Below are 19,675 nucleotides of genomic sequence, written 5' to 3'. Positions count from 1 at the left end.
CATCGTGTCTTTGAAACTTATACCTATGTATATTAAAGTTTCTAAAATGGATATGGGCTTCTATGTTTTACAGTGTTACTTTTGTAGAGCTCTATAGTGTTTTCTATTATCTCAGCTCTATTGCTGGTTTTCTTGGTGTTTTAAACAAGCTGCTTAACAAATAATCAACTAGGTCCAATACTGAACTCTATACAAACTTTGTGTTTTAATTTTGTAGAATGAGGTTCAAGAATAAGCAAGAAGAGCGAAAGGTAGAAGGGGACCTTAGAAAAAGTCAAAAAGCCTGTCTTCATTTGGATGAAGAAAAGGTAAGCCCTAAAGTATTAGTTTTAAAGCAACCTGGTCTCCTACTTACAGCAAAGAATGGGCATGCTGATGTCAGAAGGCCAGGACACAGAAAAGGCACAAGATGGCATGGCTCGTCCATTGGAAATTATGTACCAAAAAAAAACACTGGGATTGCAATCCTAGCAGAATTGAAGAGAACACAGAAGTTGTAATCTCCTGGGATACTCCTATTCCAATTAAGAGAAAAATCAATGTTAGAAAACCAGACATAGTGGTAAGGAAGAAAAACACAAGAACGGCATTACTGATAGAGGTGTCAGTACCCAGTGGCTATTCTGTGGATCATTAGAAAAAGCAAAACTCTATAAGTACTAAGAGATGCAATAAGAAAATGTGGCAGAAAGATACAGAAATTGGCCCAATTATATTGAGTACCACAGTCCAGATTAAGAATTCTAAGTGCACTTTTACATCCTGTGAACTTCAGAAGGAGGCTTTCTTTTTTGGCACAATGCAAGTCTGAGAGATTGAAATCTTTCCTAACATATCCTGGCTTACGAACAAGGTTCATTCCTAGCGAGGTATCTGCAAAACAAACTCATTTGGAGGTAAGAGGTCTCACTATAGTAAGGCATCAGCCACCTTGACACGTTTTGACATGTGCTGGCCGTACAGCTAAAACCAGTCAAGCAATTGAATTAGCATAAGTTTGAAACCTGTGAGCAGCCAGCTTTTTGCTAATATGCCAGCCTTTTGAATCATTCAGACCCCCCCCCCCCACCCCCACCCCCAATCTAGCTCACAAGTACAGACAGACAGTGAAAGAATTGCCTGGGGGAATTGAAATGGTCTAAAAGGTGAAGCTGTTTGTTACGAGGTGAGAACATTCAAATTTCAGTAGGATGCTGTTATATTTGGGGAGGAGTAGAGAGAGTGCTAAGAGAGGAAGAGAGTACTGCAGTCCTTGTGTGGGGAGGGATTAGCTTGGAAGGAACCTATTAGCAAACAAGTAATAAGAGTCAGACAAGCTTTTTGTTTTTAGGTTCAAAATGTTTTATTCTGTTCATTAGAAAACAAACATCACTTTAACAAACAACCAAGAAGCAAAAACAGAAGAAGCATGAAACTAATTACAAACAGGGGGTGAGTAAAGTAAACTGCCAATAACATAATGCAGACAAAACTAGACACAACTAGGATGAAAAAGTAGCAATCTGATCCCATTTTTTCTTCCTGGTGGAACATAAGAACATAAGAGTTGTACTTATCCATAGCAGTGAGTTCAAATTTAGAATAAAGGCACAAAGTATTCCACCACAAGTTCATGTCCAGCCTTGTCTTTCCTGTTTTGCAGGACAAGTTTAAGTGCAACTAATAGCATAACGTCCAAAGGTCTTTGATCATGTTGTGAGAGTGGAATGTCCAATGCCAAGGATTTCAAAATGATAACCTTGAAGGAAAGAAATTCCCAAATCTTCTCCCAGTAGTCCCATAGATATAACAGCCAAGCTCCTTGCTGCAAGACCAACATAGCTTTTCTAGCATATAGATAGATGGACTCAGGACCAGTGGGTTATGCTTCCCTGCCAGCAGATGGAGACGAAGCAAGCTGACATCACAGTATATATACTCCTGCAGTGACCATAGCCTGCCAGTATTCTCCATCTCCAGCAGATGGTGGGTGGGCATCTCCCTGTGGGGATTGCTTTAGACTTTGGAGGGAGAAATTAAAAAAAAAAAAAAAAAAAAAGCCCCCCTCTCCTGCGGTGATACCAGATGGTTAATCCCCCAGTTGAGAATTCCTGAGGTGATTTCCGTGGTCCTTCAGATGTGTGCCTTGGTCTGGTAGCTGGTTTTCCTGGCGTGGACTTAGCTGATTGTACAGCATAAAGGCAGTGGGCTCAGGAGGCCGAGCGTGGTGGTGACGGCACATGCCCTCCCCCCCACAGCTAGAGACCATCTCTGTACTCGGTTGGGTAGGCTGAGCTCTGGTAAGTTTAAAAAAAAAAAAAGAAGTATTATTATAAAGGCAGAGACAGTGTAGAAGGGTTTTCAGGACTTGTTTTCAGGACTTCCTCCGGTCTCCGTGCTTGGCACGCCATTCTGACATTCTGACATTCGTTCATTCCCACTCCCATGGGTGTTAGAGGAACTGGGCAGCTTGATGGGTCAAGAGGCCCCGGGGTCTAACAGGGGTGGGTTAGGCCTTGCAGTTAGACTTTATTCCTGCACACCGGGTGGTAGGCCGCGGCGGCGTTTTCGCGCGCTTCTGTGCATGCTTTACTACCCTCTACAGGATGTTGGTGTGCACAGTGTACTCAGTTTTGGGCACCCCTTTTGTGCGCACAAAATTTTCTCCATTGGTAGTGCGCACAGTTTGTGCGTGTGTTTTTTGCGGAACTTTCTTTTAGGGTGCCTAATTTTTGTGTGCGTAAATTTTTTGTGCTTGAGAATTTTCAGCGCAAGCCGGCTGGATGCACATTCTCCGTCGGCTGTGCACTAATGACACCGGTGAGCAAGAAACCTAAGTGCCTTTCTCTCTGTGTTGCCTGTCATATTCGGATATCTCAGCCTGATGTGTCCTCTTACTTGTGCTAACGCTGTTTAGAGTCTCAGGGAGAGTTGTCTTCTTCTGATTTCACTAAGCCTGGATCCTCCCAGCCTGATGGTGGACCAGTTAAGGATTTGTCTGGAGGTACTCTGGGTCTTGGAACTTCCTTGACTGGTTCATCCGCAGGAGAGGGCAGTTCAGTGGGCCTTGCTCCAGTTCCTTCTGGGTTTGGCCTGGATCCTGCTTCTTTTTCTTGGGTGGAGTTTTTTCAGGGTTTGCAATCCTTTCTTCAGGCTCAGTCTTCAGCTTTGCCTAATCCTGTCAGGTTTGAACCTCAGTCAGTGGCCCCTCCCTCTTCCAGTCCTACGTTTAAGCGCCGGAGCATGCCTCAGTTCACTGCAGGTATTCCCGACAGGAATCCAGATGGCATTGATGAGGCATATCCTGACTCCCTTGAAGACAGAGAAATTCCTCCGGGACTGGAACCAAATCAGACCATGTTGCGGTTCTTTCATAGATAATAGATAATAGAAGGACTAGGGGGCACTCCATGAAGTTAGCATGTGGCACATTTAAAACTAATCGGAGAAAGTTCTTTTTCACTCAACGCACAATTCTGGAATTCGTTGCGAGAGGATGTGGTTAGTACAGTTAGTATAGCTGTGTTTAAAAAAGGATTGGATAAGTTCTTGGAGGAGAAGTCCATTACCTGCTATTAATTAAGTTGACTTAGAAAATAGCCACTGCTATTACTAGCAACGGTCACATGGAATAGACTTAGTTTTTGGGTACTTGCCAGGTTCTTATGACCTGGATTGGCCACTGTTGGAAACAGGATGCTGGGCTTGATGGACACTTGTTCTGACCCAGTATGGCATGTTCTTATGAGATGAACTGCCGGCCTTGATTTCCCAGACCTTTGAAGATGCTTGGGTGTTCCTGGTGCAGATTCCATGTCTGAGCCAAAGAAGAATCCCATGTTGGTTTCCTTGCATAAAGCCTCTTGGTTATTTTCCTGTTATGGACTCCATTCAAGAATTGATTGATCTTGAATGGGGCACTCCGGAGACAAATTTCAAAGGGAGTTGGACATTGGAAGGCCTGTACCCCCTGGATCCAGCAGTGAGAGAGCATTTGCGTTTTCCAAAAGTGGATGCATGGTCTGTACCCTTGGAGGGAGGAAGGGCCTTGAAGGATATGCATGATAGTAGGATTGAGGCCATCCTTAAGCAAGCCTTTGAAGCAGTGGCAATGACTTTATAATAGCTTCCTGTTGCGTCCTAGTGGCACGATCCTGTCTGCTTCTCTCTGAGGAACTTGATGATTCTGGAGTGAATTCCAGAGAAGTTATAGAACCCACTGCTGCCTTTTTAGCAGATTCAGGCTGCAATTTGGTCCCTACCTCAGCCAGAGGAGTGGCTTTGGTGATAGCTGTGAAACTGGTCAGCTGACCCGACCTCCAAAGCTAATCTTACGAGAATGCCCTTTAAAGGATCGCTTTTGTTTGGGGGAGAGTTGGAGAAATTAGCCAGTAAGTGTGGCGAATCTCCTGTCCCTCTTGCTGGAGGATAAGAAGCAGTTGCAGCGCCCCTCTGGTATGAGGGGTCATCTCTGGGGTTCCAAGCATTTTTGTCCCTACAGAGGGTTGACCTTTCAGGGGACTCAGCCTTTTGGTAGGTTTCAGTCCTTTTGTCCCAGACAGCCCAAGAGAGGAGCGGACTCGGGTGGCGGATCCTCCCAAGCTTCCCAATGAAGATTTGCTGACCCACCTTCAGGAACAAGAGAGAGTGCAACGCGCCTCTTTTATCAGAGGTGGGTCAAGATCACATTGGATCAGTGGGTCCTGGAGGACCTCTGGATGTATTCATGGTGTTCCCTTGCCACTCCCTGCAGAAGAAGCGGGCAGTGGAATCTACGCTTCTAAGGCTCCTCTGGCTGAGGGCTGTGGTTCCAGTGCCTATGTCTCAAAGTATGGGTCAATATTCCATTTATTTTGTTGCGCCCAAGAAAGGCTCCTTTTGCCCCATCCTGGATCTCAAGGAAGTCAACAGTCATTTGCAGGTGACTCATTTTCGCATGGAAATCTTATGCTCGGTGATAATGGCCGTGCAGAGGGGGGAATTTCTGACCTCCCTGGATCTGTCCGAAGCCTTCCTTCATATTCCCATCTGTTTGGAGCATCAACGTTTTCTGCATTTTGTGGTGTTAGGGCGCCGTTATCATTTTCGGGCACTGACATTTAGTCTAGCCACAGCCCCCAGAATGTTTTCCAAGGTTATGGTTGTGGTAGCGGCAGCATTGAGAAGAGATGGAATGCTGGTACACCCGTATTTGGACAACTGGCTGATTCAAACCAAGTCTCTGGAAGGAGACCCACCTGGTGACCCACAAGGTGAACTCCTTGTTGCAGGAGTTAGGTTGGGTGGTGAACCTGGCCAAGAGCAGTCTTCAGCCATCTCATTCCTTGGAATATCTGGGTCTTCGGTTTTACACGAGGCAGGCCAACATTTTCCTGCCGGAAGTTCAGATTCAGAAATTGATGTCACAGGCACATCAATCAGTGAGCACTATATGCCCGACAGTGTGGTCCTATTTACAGGTGCTTGGTTTAATGGCGGCAACCCTGAAAGTGGTACCGTGGGCAAGGGTGCATATGCATCCTCTTCAGCGCTCCCTGCTGTATTGTTGGAAATCGCAGTCTCAGGACTATTCAGTTCTGCTCCACTTACCGATGGAAATCTGCTCTCACCTTCAGTGGTGTTTGCAGGAGGATCATCTGAGAAAGGGTGTTTTCTTGACCTCCATGAACTGGTTGATACTCCCGACAGATGTGGGTCTCCAGGGTTGGGGAGCTCACTGTCGGGAGCTAACAGCCCAAGGACTCTGGAATGGAAGCCCGGGCGGTCCAGTTGACATGCTTGCAGTTCAGCCACAGACTGCAGGATCAAACGGTCCGAGTGATGTCGGTCAATGAAATGACGGTGGCCTACATCAATAGACAGGGAGGAACCAAGAGCCAGCAAGTGTCGCAGGAATTAGACCAACTTATGGAATGGGCAGAAGGACGTCTACAGATGATCTCGGCCTCTCACATTGCAGAAAAAGACAACATAAGAGCAGACTTTCTCAACAGGGAGAGTCTGAACCCAGGAGAATGGGTTTTGTTGGACGAGGCGTTCCAGTTGGTAGTGGATCTCTGGGGCTTTCCATTCTTAGACCTGCTGGCAACGTCTCGCAATACGAAGGTTCCTCGATTCTTCAATCGCAGGAGAGATCCATGGTCCCTGGGCATAGGTGCACTCATACAAGACTGGCTGGAAGCCAGGTTGCTTTATGCCTTTTCTTCTTGGCCCTTGTTGGACAGGATAGTTTGCAGGATCAAAGGCCACAAGGGGATGGTACTCCTTGTGGCATGGGATTGGCCCAGACAACCATGGTATGCAGATCTGTGAAAACTCCTGGTGGAGACCCCCATTCGTCTTCCGCTGCACAAGAATCTGTTGCAGCAGGGATCTGTCCTTCCCAAAGATCTGACTCTGTTTTGTCTTACAGTTTACCCCTTGAGAGGGCTCGCATGTTGAAGCATGGATATTCTTCTGCAGTGACTGCTACCTTGCTCCTCGCTCAGAAATTTTCCATTTCCTTGGCCTATGTGCGGATTTGGAGAGAGTTTGAGGCCTGATGTGAGGATTGAGGTGTTTTTCCTCGTTTGGTTAAGATCCCACTCATTTTGGAATTTTTGCAGGATGGGTTAAATAAAGGATTGGCCCTTAAGTTACAGGTTGTGGCTCTTGCCCTTTTCAGGGGCCCAGCGAATGGTGATTCCTTATTGTCTCCTCATGTGGCCCATTTTTTGAAGGGAGTGAAGCATCTTTGGCTTCCCTTGAGTTACCAGTTCCATTGTGGATTCTTAATTTGGTGTTGGAATTCTTGGCAGGCCCTATGTTCCGACCGCTGCATAGCCTTTCCTTGCTGTTATTGATCTTAAAAACAGTGTTCCTGGTAGCTATATGTTCTGTGTGTAGATGAGCTGCAGGCTTTGTCTTATTGGAAGCTGTTCCTTCGGGTGACTCCAAGGGCATTACAGCTGTGTACTGTTCCATCCTTCTTGCCTAAGGTAGACTTGGGATTTCATTTGAATCAGTCCATTTCCTTGCCATCCTTGGATAAGGTCAGGGATATGGAGAAGTATTGCCTCTTGCATTCCTTGGATGTCAAGAGACATGTCGTGTGATATCTGGAGGTTTCTGAACCTTTTGGAAAGACAAATTGCTTGTATGACCTTCATGGTGAAAGGAAGCAGGGCAAACCAGCTTCGCAGGCTACATTAGCTCATTGGATTAAGGAGGTGATCATGGCTGCGTATATGGATGCTGAAAAGCCATTGCCTACTCAAGTTAAGGCTCATTCCACTAGGGCTCAGGCAGTGTCATGGGTAGAAGTTAGATTTTTGTCTCCCACCGACATTTGCCGAGCTGTGACTTGCTCCTCCTTACACACTTTTTCCAGATTTTATTATCTGGATGTGCAGGCCCAGGAGGTTGCAGTGTTGACTGGACCGCGGGCAGCCTCCCACCCTGTTCGGGAGTAACTTTGGTACATCCCACTGATCTTGAGTTCTTCTGTCTACACTCTAGGAAAGGAGAAATTGCTACTTACCTGATCATTTCGTTTTCCTTAGTGTAGACAGATGAACTCAACTTCCTGCCCTCGGCTGCCAAATGATTGTGTCAATGGTCCTCTTGTGGGGCTACGTGTTCCAGGGTATTACTGATAAGTGTTCATCCAATCCCTAGATTGGGGTACATACACTCCTTGCTTGAGTTCATCTTTTCTTGTTGGTTGAGTACAGTAATGGTTGACTGTTTTTAATCAAGTTTTTTGCTAGTCTGTCCACAGTTGCTTTTGAAGAGAATACTGGCTGACTGGTGTCATTGCAGGAGTATATATACTGTGATGTCAGCTTGCTCCGAATCCATCTGCTAGCAGGGGGAGCATAACTCATTAGTCCTGAGTCCATCTGTCTACATTAAGGAAAATGAAATTCTCAGGTAAGTAGTATTCTCACAGGACAAGCAGACCCACATAAAGTCTGTGTTATGTGTCTAGGTCGCGAGCACGATGTCTTGGCCTGCACCAAATGTGCCCTTATGACACCAAAAGGTCGCAAGGCTAGAATGGAGAAGATGGAACTTCTATTCCGTGCTCAAACCCCAACTCCGTCCATTGCATAGACGTCGTCAGAACCGGCACAGTCAACTTCGTGCCAGCATCGACCACCAGCGGGTGACCGTCAGGCATCGATGACATCTCAGCCTTCGACACCCTCTACTCCCCCTCAGGACAGAGGGGATCGTAGAGACAAACATCGCCATCGACACCGTAAGTCTCGGACCACAGAGGGAGCAAAATCATCGACCTCGCCATCATCCGAGCCACTGTCGAAGAAACCCTGTCCAGAAAAGGCACTGACCTTTTCGGCGACCAGGTCACCGAGGCAACCCTCACCCGACAGGGGATCGAGAGCCGCGACTCCGCCTTTAACGATGGTCCCTCCGGCTATACCTCTGCCTCCTTCTTCTGTTCCAGAGCTGGGGCTGCTTGCTCCAGGTCTCCGAGAAGAACTGGACCGGATGGTTCAGGAGGCCATCGACAAGGCGATGCAACGACTCCAGGTTCCTCCGGTACCGATTGCGGAACCGACCACCGACCCGATTCCAGCAGCATTGGCACTGCTGCTCTCCAGGATGGAAGCGCTCATCACCGCTTTTTCCACCGATGGACCCCGGGTCCCCGATGGCTCCGGTGCCCTCCCCGCTTACTCTGTCATCAGGAGGAGAAACACCGTTTCGCAACCCTCGATTGCGTCCCTCACCACTGATCCAACCATCTGTGCCGGTACGTCTGTCGGCGCCACAGAGTCATCCATCGATGCCGGTGCCTTCGATGCCTTCATCGGTGCCTCCGATAATTCCTTCGGAGCCTAGGCCAGGACCTTCAAGTATCCTACCATCCCGTCCCCCTCTAGTTCCTAGTGGGACAGGTGCTGATCCTTATGATGCCTGGACTGATGATTCCTCGCCAGACACCGATGATTTATCTTCACCACCTTCACCCACTGAATGTAGGAAGCATTCTTCTCCTGAGGACCTCTCCTTTATAAATTTTGTGAAGGAAATATCTGAATTGGTTCCCTTCCAGTTGCACACTGAACAGGATGACAGACATCAGATGATGGAGTTGCTCCAATTTTTGGATGCTCATAAAGAAATAACCTCCATCCCTATCCACCAGGTTCTTCTAGATCTCCTCAAGAAGAACTGGGAACATCCTGGATCCATTGCTCCAGTCCATAGAAAGGCTGACACTACCTACTTGGTGCAGTCAGCTCCAGGCTTTCAGAAAACTCAACTGGATCACCAATCTGTAGTTGTTGAATCTGCACAAAAGAAAGCAAAGAGATCAAAGCCTCACACTTCTTTCCCCCCTGGCAGGGAACAGAAGTTTCTAGATGCCATCGGACGCCAAGTATTCCAAGGCTCAATGCTCATCTCCCGGATTGCCGCTTATCAGCTTTATATGACCCAATATAATAGGGTCATTTTCAAGCAGATACAAGACTTGACTGATACCCTGCCTCAAAAATTCCAAGATCAGCTTCAAACCCTAGTAAACAAGGGTTTTGAGGCAGGGAAGCATGAGATTAGATCATCCTATGATATCTTCGATACTGCTACCAGAGTGTCTGCAGCAGCTATTTCGGCAAGGAGATGGGCCTGGCTCAAGTCGTCTGACCTTTGCCCTGAGGACAAGACAGGTTATCTGACCCACCCTGTGTTGGAGATAATCTATTTGGAGAACAGATTCAACAGACAGTGGCGGAACTTAAGGACCATCATGAGACTCTGACAGCTCTCTTTGATTCCTCCTGACTACTCTTCAAAACAGCCCTTCCGAAAGGACTCCAAGAAGTCCTTCTTCCAGCCGAAGAAGTCCTACCCGCCACCAACAAGATCCTGTGCCACGAGACCTTTTCAAAAAGCCCAGTCTCGTCAGACATGGAAACAAAAGCCGCAAGCAGTTCCCCAACCAGGGCCTGCTTCGGGTTTTTGACTTACACCTAGAGAGCAGCAACCAGATTCCACTGCCTCACATACTAGTGGGAGGTTGATTGTGCCACTTCCACAACATATGGCACTCAATCACCTCAGACCAATGGGTACTGGCGATAATTGCTCAGGGTTACCATCTGAACTTTCTCCACCTCTACCGACTTGGAGAACATCCGATCATTCCATCCTTCTAGATCAAGAGGTCTCCCTCCTTCTCCAGTCAAAGGCAAAAGAACCCGTACCCTACTCTCAGCACGGACTAGGGTTCCATTCTCGGTACTTTCTAATCCCCAAAAAATCGGGAGGCGTTCGTCCTATCCTGGACCTACGGGCCCTCAACAAGTACCTCCAGCGAGAGAAGTTCAAGATGGTAACCTTAGGCTCACTTCTTCCTCTTCTACAAAGAGGAGACTGGCTCTGCTGTCTGGACCTCCAGGACGCATACACTCATATTGCGGTAACCCCATCTCATCGCAAATACATGAGGTTTCTAGTAGGCCCCAAGCACTATCAATACAGAGTGCTTCCATTCGGCCTAGCATCTGCACCACGTGTCTTCACAAAATGCCTCGTAGTAGTTGCAGCCTTCCTCAGGACCCAAGGTGTTCACGTCTACCCCTGTCTAGATGACTGGTTAATCAGGGCTCACACTCAGCAAGCTGCTCTGTCGTCCCTCAATCTAACCTTACACACTCTAATTTCATTAGGATTTCTCGTCAACTACGATAAGTCCTACTTAGCCCTATCTCAAACCTTGTCGTTCATTGGGGCAGACTTGGACACCTTGCAGGCAAAAGCTTTTCTGCCTCGACAACGAGCTCTCACTCTCGTGTCTCTTGCTCACCAGCTGCAGTCTCAGCACTCCGTGACTGCACGCCACTTTCTCATCCTCCTGGGACACATGGCGTCCTCAGTTCAGGTCACACCAATGGCCCGTTTGGCCATGAGAGTCATGCAGTGGACTCTAAGGTCTCAATGGACTCAAAGCATTCAGCCCCTGTCGATCATTGTCCACGTAACAGACTCACTCCGTTAGTCTCTTGCCTGGTGGAAAAATCAGACCAATCTCCTCCAAGGCTTGCCCTTTCAGGCTCCAGACCCTCAAATAACTCTCACCACTGATGCTTCCAACCTCGGCTGGGGAGCCCATGTGGCCAATCTGCAGACACAAGGATCTTGGTCTCCAGAGGAAGCCAAACACCAAATAAATTTCCTGGAGCTTCGAGCAGTAAGATACGCTCTCAGGGCATTTCAGGATCACCTCTCAAATCAAGTTATCCTGATCCAGACGGACAACCAGGTGGCCATGTGGTTCATCGACAAACAAGGGGGCACGGGCTCCTTCCTTCTGTGTCAGGAAGCTGCGCAGATATGGGCGGAAGCGCTCTCCCAGTCGATGAACCTCAGAGCCACCTGGTTACCGGGAGTGGACAATGTGTTGGCAGACAAGCTGAGTCGCATCTTTCAACCGCACGAGTGGTCTCTCAACCCCCTCGGTGGCGAACTCCATCTTCCAACAATGGGGATATCCTCAGATAGACCTCTTTGCGTCCCTTCAAAACCGCAAAATAGAGAACTTCTGCTCTCTCATTCGCAGCAAACACTCTCAGCCCAGAGACGCATTCTCCCTCTCGTGGACAGTCGGTCTGCTTTATGCATTCCCTCCACTTCCTCTTCTCTCGAAGACTCTTGTGAAGTTATGTCAGGACAAGGGAGCTATGATCCTGATAGCACCTCACTGGCCACGCCAAGTGTGGTTTCCAATACTGCAGGATCTCTCCATTTGCAGGCACATTCCCTTAGGAACGGACTCGCTCCTAATCACTCAAAACGATGGGTGCCTCCGCCATCCCAATCTTCCCGCCTTGTCCCTGATGGCATGGATGTTGAAAGGTTAATCCTTCAACCACTTAACCTTTGTGAACCAGTTTCCCGTGTCTCGATTGCTTCACGAAAGCCTTCCACAAGAAAAGCTTACTCCTACAAATGGAACAGGTTCACGTCATGGTGCTCTTCTCAGTCCCTTGACCCCTTTACCTGTCCAATCACGAAGTTTTTGGACTATCTCTGGCATTTATCAGAGTCAGGTCTAAAAACTTCTTCCTTTAGAATGCATGTCAGTGCAGTAGCCGCTTTCCATAAAGGTATCGGAGATGTTCCTATCTCAGTACAACCCCTGGTAACACGTTTTCTAAAAGGCTTGCTTCACCTCAAGCCTCCACTGCATCCTCTTGGGACCTTAACCTGGTTTTGGGTCGGCTCATGAAACCACCATTCGAGCCTCTTTACTCTTGTGAGCTTCGATATCTCACATGGAAAGTGATTTTTCTTTTGGCAATCACTTCAGCTCGCAGAGTTAGTGAACTACAGGCCCTAGTTACCTATCCGCCTTACACTAAACTTCTGCAGGAGCAGGCGATACTCCGCACTCACCCTAAATTTTTACCTAAGGTAGTCTCGGATTTTCACCTCAATCAAGCCATCATACTACCTAGCTTTTTTCCCAGGCCCCATTCCAACCCAGGAGAGCAGGCTCTGCGTACCCTAGACTGTAAACGGGCTCTAGCCTTCTATCTAGACCGTACAACTGCCCACAGGAAGAGCACTCAATTGTTCGTCTCTTTGCACCCTAACAAATTAGGGCAGCCTGTGGGTAAGCAGACTCTCTCCTCCTGGTTGGCGGACTGCATTTCCTTCACTACAGACTATTAGCAAGCGGGCATTCCATTTCAAGACCATGTTAAAGCACACTCTGTGCGGGCCATGGCAACTTCAGTAGCACACCTACGATCAGTGCCACTTCCTGACATTTGCAGGGCTGTCACCTGGAGTTCTCTCCATACCTTTGCAACCCACTATTGCTTGGACAAAGCCGGAAGACAAGATTCCATCTTCGGCCAGTCTGTCCTTCGTAACCTGTTTACAACGTAATGTACCAACACCCTTCCACCTGCCCGGTGGAGTTCAGGATGCCCTCTACCAAATTCCACGTTGTTGTGCCTGTTGCACACCTTTGGGTACATTTGGTGCATGTTCGGACATCCTCAGTTCGGTACTCATCCATATGTGAGAACTACCATCCTGCTTGTCCTGTGAGAAAGCAAATGTTGCTTACCTGTAACAGGTGTTCTCACAGGACAGCAGGATGTTAATCCTCACGAAACCCGCCCTGCAGTGTTGGGTTCATAACGTTTTCTTATTTTATTTTTTGGCACTGCCTGTAGCTTTTAAACAAGACTGAAGGGGGACCCCTGCTGGCTGCAGGGTTAGTGCCATGCTGGGCATGCCCAGTAGGGGCCAGTCAAAGTTCTGGAAACTTTGACAAAAGTGTTCCGTGATTGGGCTCCATCCTGTGATGTCACCCATATGTGAGGACTAACATCCTGCTGTCCTGTGAGAACACTTGTGACAGGTAAGCAACATTTGCTATTTCTCCTTATTCGCAGAGGGAATAAGTGTTGCTAATGTAGATGGAATCCACATTGCTCTATGTGCTATGAAGAACATAGATTGGGTTAAGGAGGCTGATAGAGAAACAGGAATCAACATCCCAAAATCTAGACCACAGTCAAGCTTTTGTTTGGAAAAAAAAAAAAAATATATAGTGTCTTTCAAGAGAAGGGCCTATTTGAGGGATTCTGAATCTCACTGTTAGGAGACCAGTATGTTTGTTCTGTCTTATACATTACACAGAAATGGCTACTTCACTACAGACTGCAAATAAATATCCAAAAATTATTACAGCTGTCAAATCCCCTTCATATGAGCTTCCATTTACATTTACCTTCCAAGGTCACAGCATACCAGTCTCTAAGAAAGTCCATGAAATTTCAGATTAACTCAGTAGTCAAATCCTCATTCTTTAAGTTGTACCTTTTAAGGCACTTAAAACCCTTGTTAGAGTCTCAAGATTTCTGTTTTGTACTTCAATCCCTTGTTGTCAATGGCTTAGACTACTGTAACTATTTAGGCCTCCCTGTTAATTTTATTTTATTTTGAACTTTTGTATATGGTACACTCGGCAGAAGCTGACCAGAACCGTGCACAAATTCCATTTGTACTTTACAAATAGTACAGAACTCCACTGCTAGGATTTTAACAGGTACAAAAATGCGTAAACACCTAGTCCCCATTTTGTCTGCATTACCCTGGTTACTGGTGATGTGGGAGATTCAATACAAAGTTATCACCATCATTCACAACTTGTTAAATAACACAGCCGCGACATGGCTTAGTTCAATACTCTAAATATATAGACCTGTTCAGCAATTGCGCTCCAGAAATAAGAATCTATTTGAAGTTCCATCTCCTAAACCAGCACGTTAAGATATTAATTCCAATCTGGTGGCTTGCTTAGCCGTTGCAGTGACTTGCTCACCTAGGGGCCACAGACCACAGCATCCTCTAGAACCCAATAAGCTTGGACTTTGAACCTGGCCAATAGGTGGTGTCATTTATTGTATGATGGCTAAGACTCCCATCCCTCCAGAAGCTGTGCATGCTCGCGTGTCAAGGAATAAGCCACAATTTTATGACCAGGTACATGAGATAGTACTGTCACTGCTGCCATGTTGAAGTACTGTGTGAAGCAGGAGCTGGACTCCCAAATCAAGCTCAGGTCTTATGCAAGACTGGATTTAAGATTTTGTTGCCCATAGGTGGGACTGGAGAACCAGAGTAGGAGGGAGGTAGATGAAGTGCCACAGCAGCAGCTCTTTAAAACTGGTTCCCATTCTGCCAGGGAATTTGGTGCCCTAGGCCAGGGGTGGCCAACTCCGGTCCTCGAGAGCCACAAGCAGGCCAGTTTTTCAGGACATCCACATGGAATATGCATGAGAGAGATTTGCATACAGTGGAGGCAGTGCATGCAAATCTCTCTCTTGCATATTCCTTGTGGATGTCCTGAAAAACTGGCCTGTTTGTGGCTTTCGAGGACTGGAGTTGGCCCTCTCTGTCCTAGGCAGTTGCCTATTCCTAAATCCAGGCCTGATGGTATACAGCACTGCTGCTGAGCGGTCCTGATTTTCTGACCAGGTATTGAGTAGGAAGAACAGACTTTAAATCAAATAATTTGTAGTGGGGATAAATGATTCTGGCCATATAACTAAGCAGGCACAATCTAGATCAGAGGTAGGCAACTCCTGGAGTGCTACAGCCAGATCTGGTTTTCAGGATATCCACAATGAATGATGTATGAGGTATATCTGCATGCATTGCCTCCATTGTAAGCAGATATCTCATGCATATTCAGTGTGGATATCCTGAAAACTAGACCTGTTTGTAGTGCCTCCCCCCAATTGCTGTTACAAAGCCCAGCATATGCAGGATAGTTGATTACAGAATTATGTGGTGAAGTTTGCTTCTAAAGAGAATCATCCTGAACTGTGTATTGTATTAATCTCTGAAGGACTCAATTAGTGAAAACTTATAAACTGCTGCAAAGGAGGGGTCTGCAGAGAGAGGGCATATTAAAAAAAAAAAAAAAAACCCAACTTGACAAATCCAGGAGATGCCAGTTTTCCTTTCTGCGTGGCTATGTGAACATTGTCACATTCTCCTTGTGTTTTGTACAATGCTTTTACATTTCTTCCTCTCACATAGCTTTTGTGGGGATGAATCCTAAAATGAAATAATACTTTTTTTTGAGGGTACATCTCTTCCCCTGGAGAGTTGGTACTGGCCTGCAGCTGAGCAACCAGAGGATGAGCATGAGGAGGAAGAAGATGCCTTAGGTGATGAAGCTGAAGAATTAAGCGTAAGTTTTAACGAATACAGAGATCAGCAAGCAAAGCTGTTTTGGTTTACTAAACAAAAATAGTCCCAAAACTGGCGTAGACATGCAATGTGAATGCATACAATGGAAATGAGAAGGTGCTGAGATGCACCTTATTGGTGGCTATCACCTGCCCAAGGTTACTTTACATATATAGAATTACAGCATTTCTCTAGCCCAGAGGCTCTTGAAAACCTCCCAGGCCAGGTTTGGAAAGCATTGTCCTAGCCAGTAATAAATATACAGTTAGTTTTCATGCAAGTTATGAAGCAAATTTTCAAAACTGTTTTTGCAGGTGTAAAAAGCCTGCTTGAAACTTGACCGCCCCCCCCCCCCCCCCCCCCCCCCCCCCAAAACTAGGTGCATGTAAAAATACACTGTTCACAGTGCCTTGTGCTTTTACCCAGAGAGACGAAAGGGTGGGAGAGAGGAAGTACGCAGAAATCTGAATGGAATCCCCATGTGCACTTTGAACCTGCTTCAAAGCAAAGTACTCGCATTCTCCTGCCAGCTGGAATATTCCAAATGAAATTTTGCTAGAGGTTTCCCTTTGAAAATTATCTTGCAGATCTACAAGCTCATAATTAAAAATTGGTCCCTCCACAACTCTTTTCTCTTTTTTTTTTTTTTTTTTTTTTTTTAAGAAGAGGAAAAGGAGACCCCAGGAAGTACCTGACAGCATTCTATTTCCTTTATAAAAATGTTATTTTCTGGGCTGGCTCGGTAGCAGTGCTGTGCCAGAGGGACCTGGGTCCAGTTGCTAGCTCTCATTCCCCGGCTCAGCTGGGGATGCTGCAGAAACAGGCCGATGCTATATAGTGTGCTGAGCCTAGTACACAAGCTAAAAGCTGTTGGGCGCACATTTTGCACGTGCTAGGCTAACTGAGTGGCTCTGAACAGGTTAGGAAAACAGACGCTCATTAATTCAGCATCATTTTCCTAACCTGTGCACAGCCACTTCTCCTGGGCGCCTGATGCCATAGATGCACTAGGGACTCACAAGTTATACCTACTGTGTCCTTTTTAGCGTGACCCTTCATTTAAATAATGCATTGCGTGCCCAGGAGAGGTGGCTGGGCACCCATTAGGGCAGCGGGCGTTCAATCATGAGCGCCTGTTTTATGCAAGCCAGTAATGCATCGGCCTGAAAGTGTCCACAGCCCCGCGGGGAGGGATGCAGAGAGAGTGTCATAGTCTTCATGTGACAGCAGCACATTGTTCCTGGATTCAGGACCTGTGATTATAGGGCTATGGAAGGAGCCTTGGTATGTGTCCCCCAGCCAAGGGCTGTTACTGCAATGTCTGCATTAAAGGTGGGGGAAGGGGAAGCTTGATATCTCTGGGTAGTTGCTAATGAAGGCTCATGGGGCCGGTTCCCAGCTCTGTTTCTGATTGAGCAGAAAGCTCAGAGGAACAGTCGGAAACAGGTGGGTTAAAACAAAATACACGTGTCTGCTTGATGTTCATGTAGCCTTGACAGGTTTGTTTGCAGTCTGCTACCAAGAGTCTGACACTGATGCATGAAAAAATCCAAACTCGTTGTGTGATTTTTCTTTGAAAATCTAGTTGTTTTTACATATGTACCCAGAAACCTAATTGCATTTTATTTTTTTAATCATTCCAGTCTTCTGAAAAGTTAGAAGCTCTCACCACATATTTAAGAAAAGAGCACTTTTATTGCATTTGGTGTGGAACAGCCTACCAGGGTAAGAAAAGTCAATTATTTCAGTACTTGCCCCAGTGATCATGTGCATGATTAAGAATTCACTTTCATCAACCCCTTACGCACTGTGGGTGGCTTGGAGGTGAGAAGCAGCTCGATTTCAGTACACACTTCTGTTGGAGTCATTTTTTGTTACTTTTTCCTGAGGATGTATATAGAGGTTAGGCCGTATGGATTTAGAATTTTCACCCATACACAGACTAGTTTGAAGGCCACAAGCCTGTTTACTGTCTTGTACTGTGAAATGTTTACGAACAGGCAAGAGTGTTTGTTTAGTTATTCCACTAAGTCTATGATGAGAAAACTAGCAATTAACTTATACTAAAGCCTGAGAGAGAGAATGAAGGCCACACAGCTGTGTCTGAAAACTGATAAGAACTCATAGGGAGGGAACAGCTGTTGCTTTTCACAAGCTTTGTAGTGTATAAAGGGAGACAGCGAGAGAGACAGCGAGAGAGACAGAGGGAAGAGAGAGCCCTGGGCATGATGGTATGGCTGATCCTTTGGAAATGTAAGCTTTTTATATCTATGTAGCAATTATTATCTACCATTACTTATTCTGTTTGATCTGATTGTATTTGTTTTATCCTCATATTGCTCAATTAAACTTATTTTTCCTGGAACCGTGATGTACTTAATCAAAGTATGTGTGTGGCTCTTTGTGTAGGGGATAAGCTCCTGGGTTCAAGCCCCCAGGTATAATCCCAGTAATTGTGTGTGTTTATATGGGATAAGCTCCCCAGGTCAGAGCCCCTGGGCAGGATACCAGTGTGCACAGTCTGAACCCGTAACATCTTCCAACTGTGCAAACAGCTTGAAAATATTTTGCATACATATCTTAAAATGAAATGGCAACATGTTCCTTTAAATATTGAAATCAAGACCTAAATTGTGTTCACTGCAGAGCACAATGCACATGGCTACATCTTCCCTGTCTGAAACACTGTGGTCTCCTGCATTAGGGAGTGGTGGGGTCTTGGAGGGGGGGGGCAGTGGCAGTTGGCACCTGGTAGTTTCTATATGTAAAGTTGCATTCTTTGGTAACTGGTTTTATGCTGGATTTTGTTGTTTGTTAAATCTGTAAACCACTTCTATTGTAAATTTTACTGGTTATGCGGTATATACATATAAATGACATAAATTAGAAAGCGCTAAATAGGTCACCCAGTTGAACTGAATTTTTAATCCTGCTTTCCAAAGGGGAATGAAGACTTTTGAGATCGTTGTGTATGTCCTAGCCATTTCAAATTTTCAGAACATGTCAGGGGAGTCATGAGACCTCGGAGGGAAGGGAAGTGTTTGTTTTATTTTTCAAATCTATATACATCCAGTCACACACACACATCCTGGAAAGCAGGCTCCTTTAATTCCATGTGGAACTTCTTGTATTGACTAAACATTCTGGATGCTCTCGTGGTTAATGGTTAGAGTGGCTCATACTGTATAATGGTTCTACTTTACCAGAATAATCCATTGAGGTGACAGATGGGTGACTTTTCAAAAAATCATTTCAAATTGAAAAATAAAAATGAATTGGCGCTCCTTCTTTCCTCCACAGCTTCTGTACTTAGACATTTGGAAATCATATCATTTTTCGGCTTGCTTCAAAGCCCCGTACTTGACCTTGGGTTGCCTGTGCTGTACTGCGTTGGGCTTATTAGATGGACCTTTAGAAGGTAGTGCAAATTCATAATTGTGTATAGCAATGGAATGTCCTAACACACACACAAATATAAGAGAGTTAACAAACTTTATTATTACAAATTACTTAACACATACCATGAAATGTGTCTCAGTAGTTTCACAACATTCACCCTTAAACTCATTCACACTCTTACCTATTCATTCAATTTAAAACACAAGTACAAACATTATCATTAAGCAGCCTTACTACACCAACTCACAAACAAGTATGGGAAAAACTGTATATGCATTTATCGGTAAAGATCTTATACCCTTGTGGCTTATATGCTATTTACAACACTTAACATATGTGGTTTACATCAAAGCAATCATCTTTTCAATAAATTTCCATACATCTTTAATAATTTAGTCAGTGCTGAGGTCTTCCCATCTCGTCAATGAACCACAACTTTACTTGTGTGTAGATCTCAATTTGCCCAATGGCATTACAATCTCTTCTTCTTTTCTTGGCTGTTAACGATTTTCCCTCCTCGTAAAGATCAATCATGATAATAATCCTCTCATTATAAAGAAATGATTGTTTT

At 45.8% G+C, this 19,675-nt stretch overlaps 1 protein-coding gene across 1 annotated transcript in view; it reads left to right on the top strand.

The window, feature by feature from the left end:
• The window catches only part of GPATCH11 (G-patch domain containing 11), a 1,168,394-nt gene extending 1,149,974 nt beyond the window's left edge, over nt 1-18,420 (top strand). Inside the window, exons 6-7 of the mRNA XM_029594426.1 lie at nt 15,599-15,706; nt 17,349-18,420. Of these exons, the coding sequence (XP_029450286.1) occupies nt 15,599-15,706; nt 17,349-17,468 (228 nt within the window). The 3' untranslated portion in view covers nt 17,469-18,420. The remainder of the gene's footprint in view (nt 1-15,598; nt 15,707-17,348) is intronic.
• The last annotated feature ends 1,255 nt before the right edge of the window (nt 18,421-19,675 follow it).

This window comes from Rhinatrema bivittatum, chromosome 3 (genome assembly GCF_901001135.1).
Source record: "Rhinatrema bivittatum chromosome 3, aRhiBiv1.1, whole genome shotgun sequence".
NCBI classification, from domain to species: domain Eukaryota; kingdom Metazoa; phylum Chordata; class Amphibia; order Gymnophiona; family Rhinatrematidae; genus Rhinatrema; species Rhinatrema bivittatum.
Note: the sequence above shows the minus strand (reverse complement) of the source record. Positions and strands in the feature narration are given on the sequence as shown.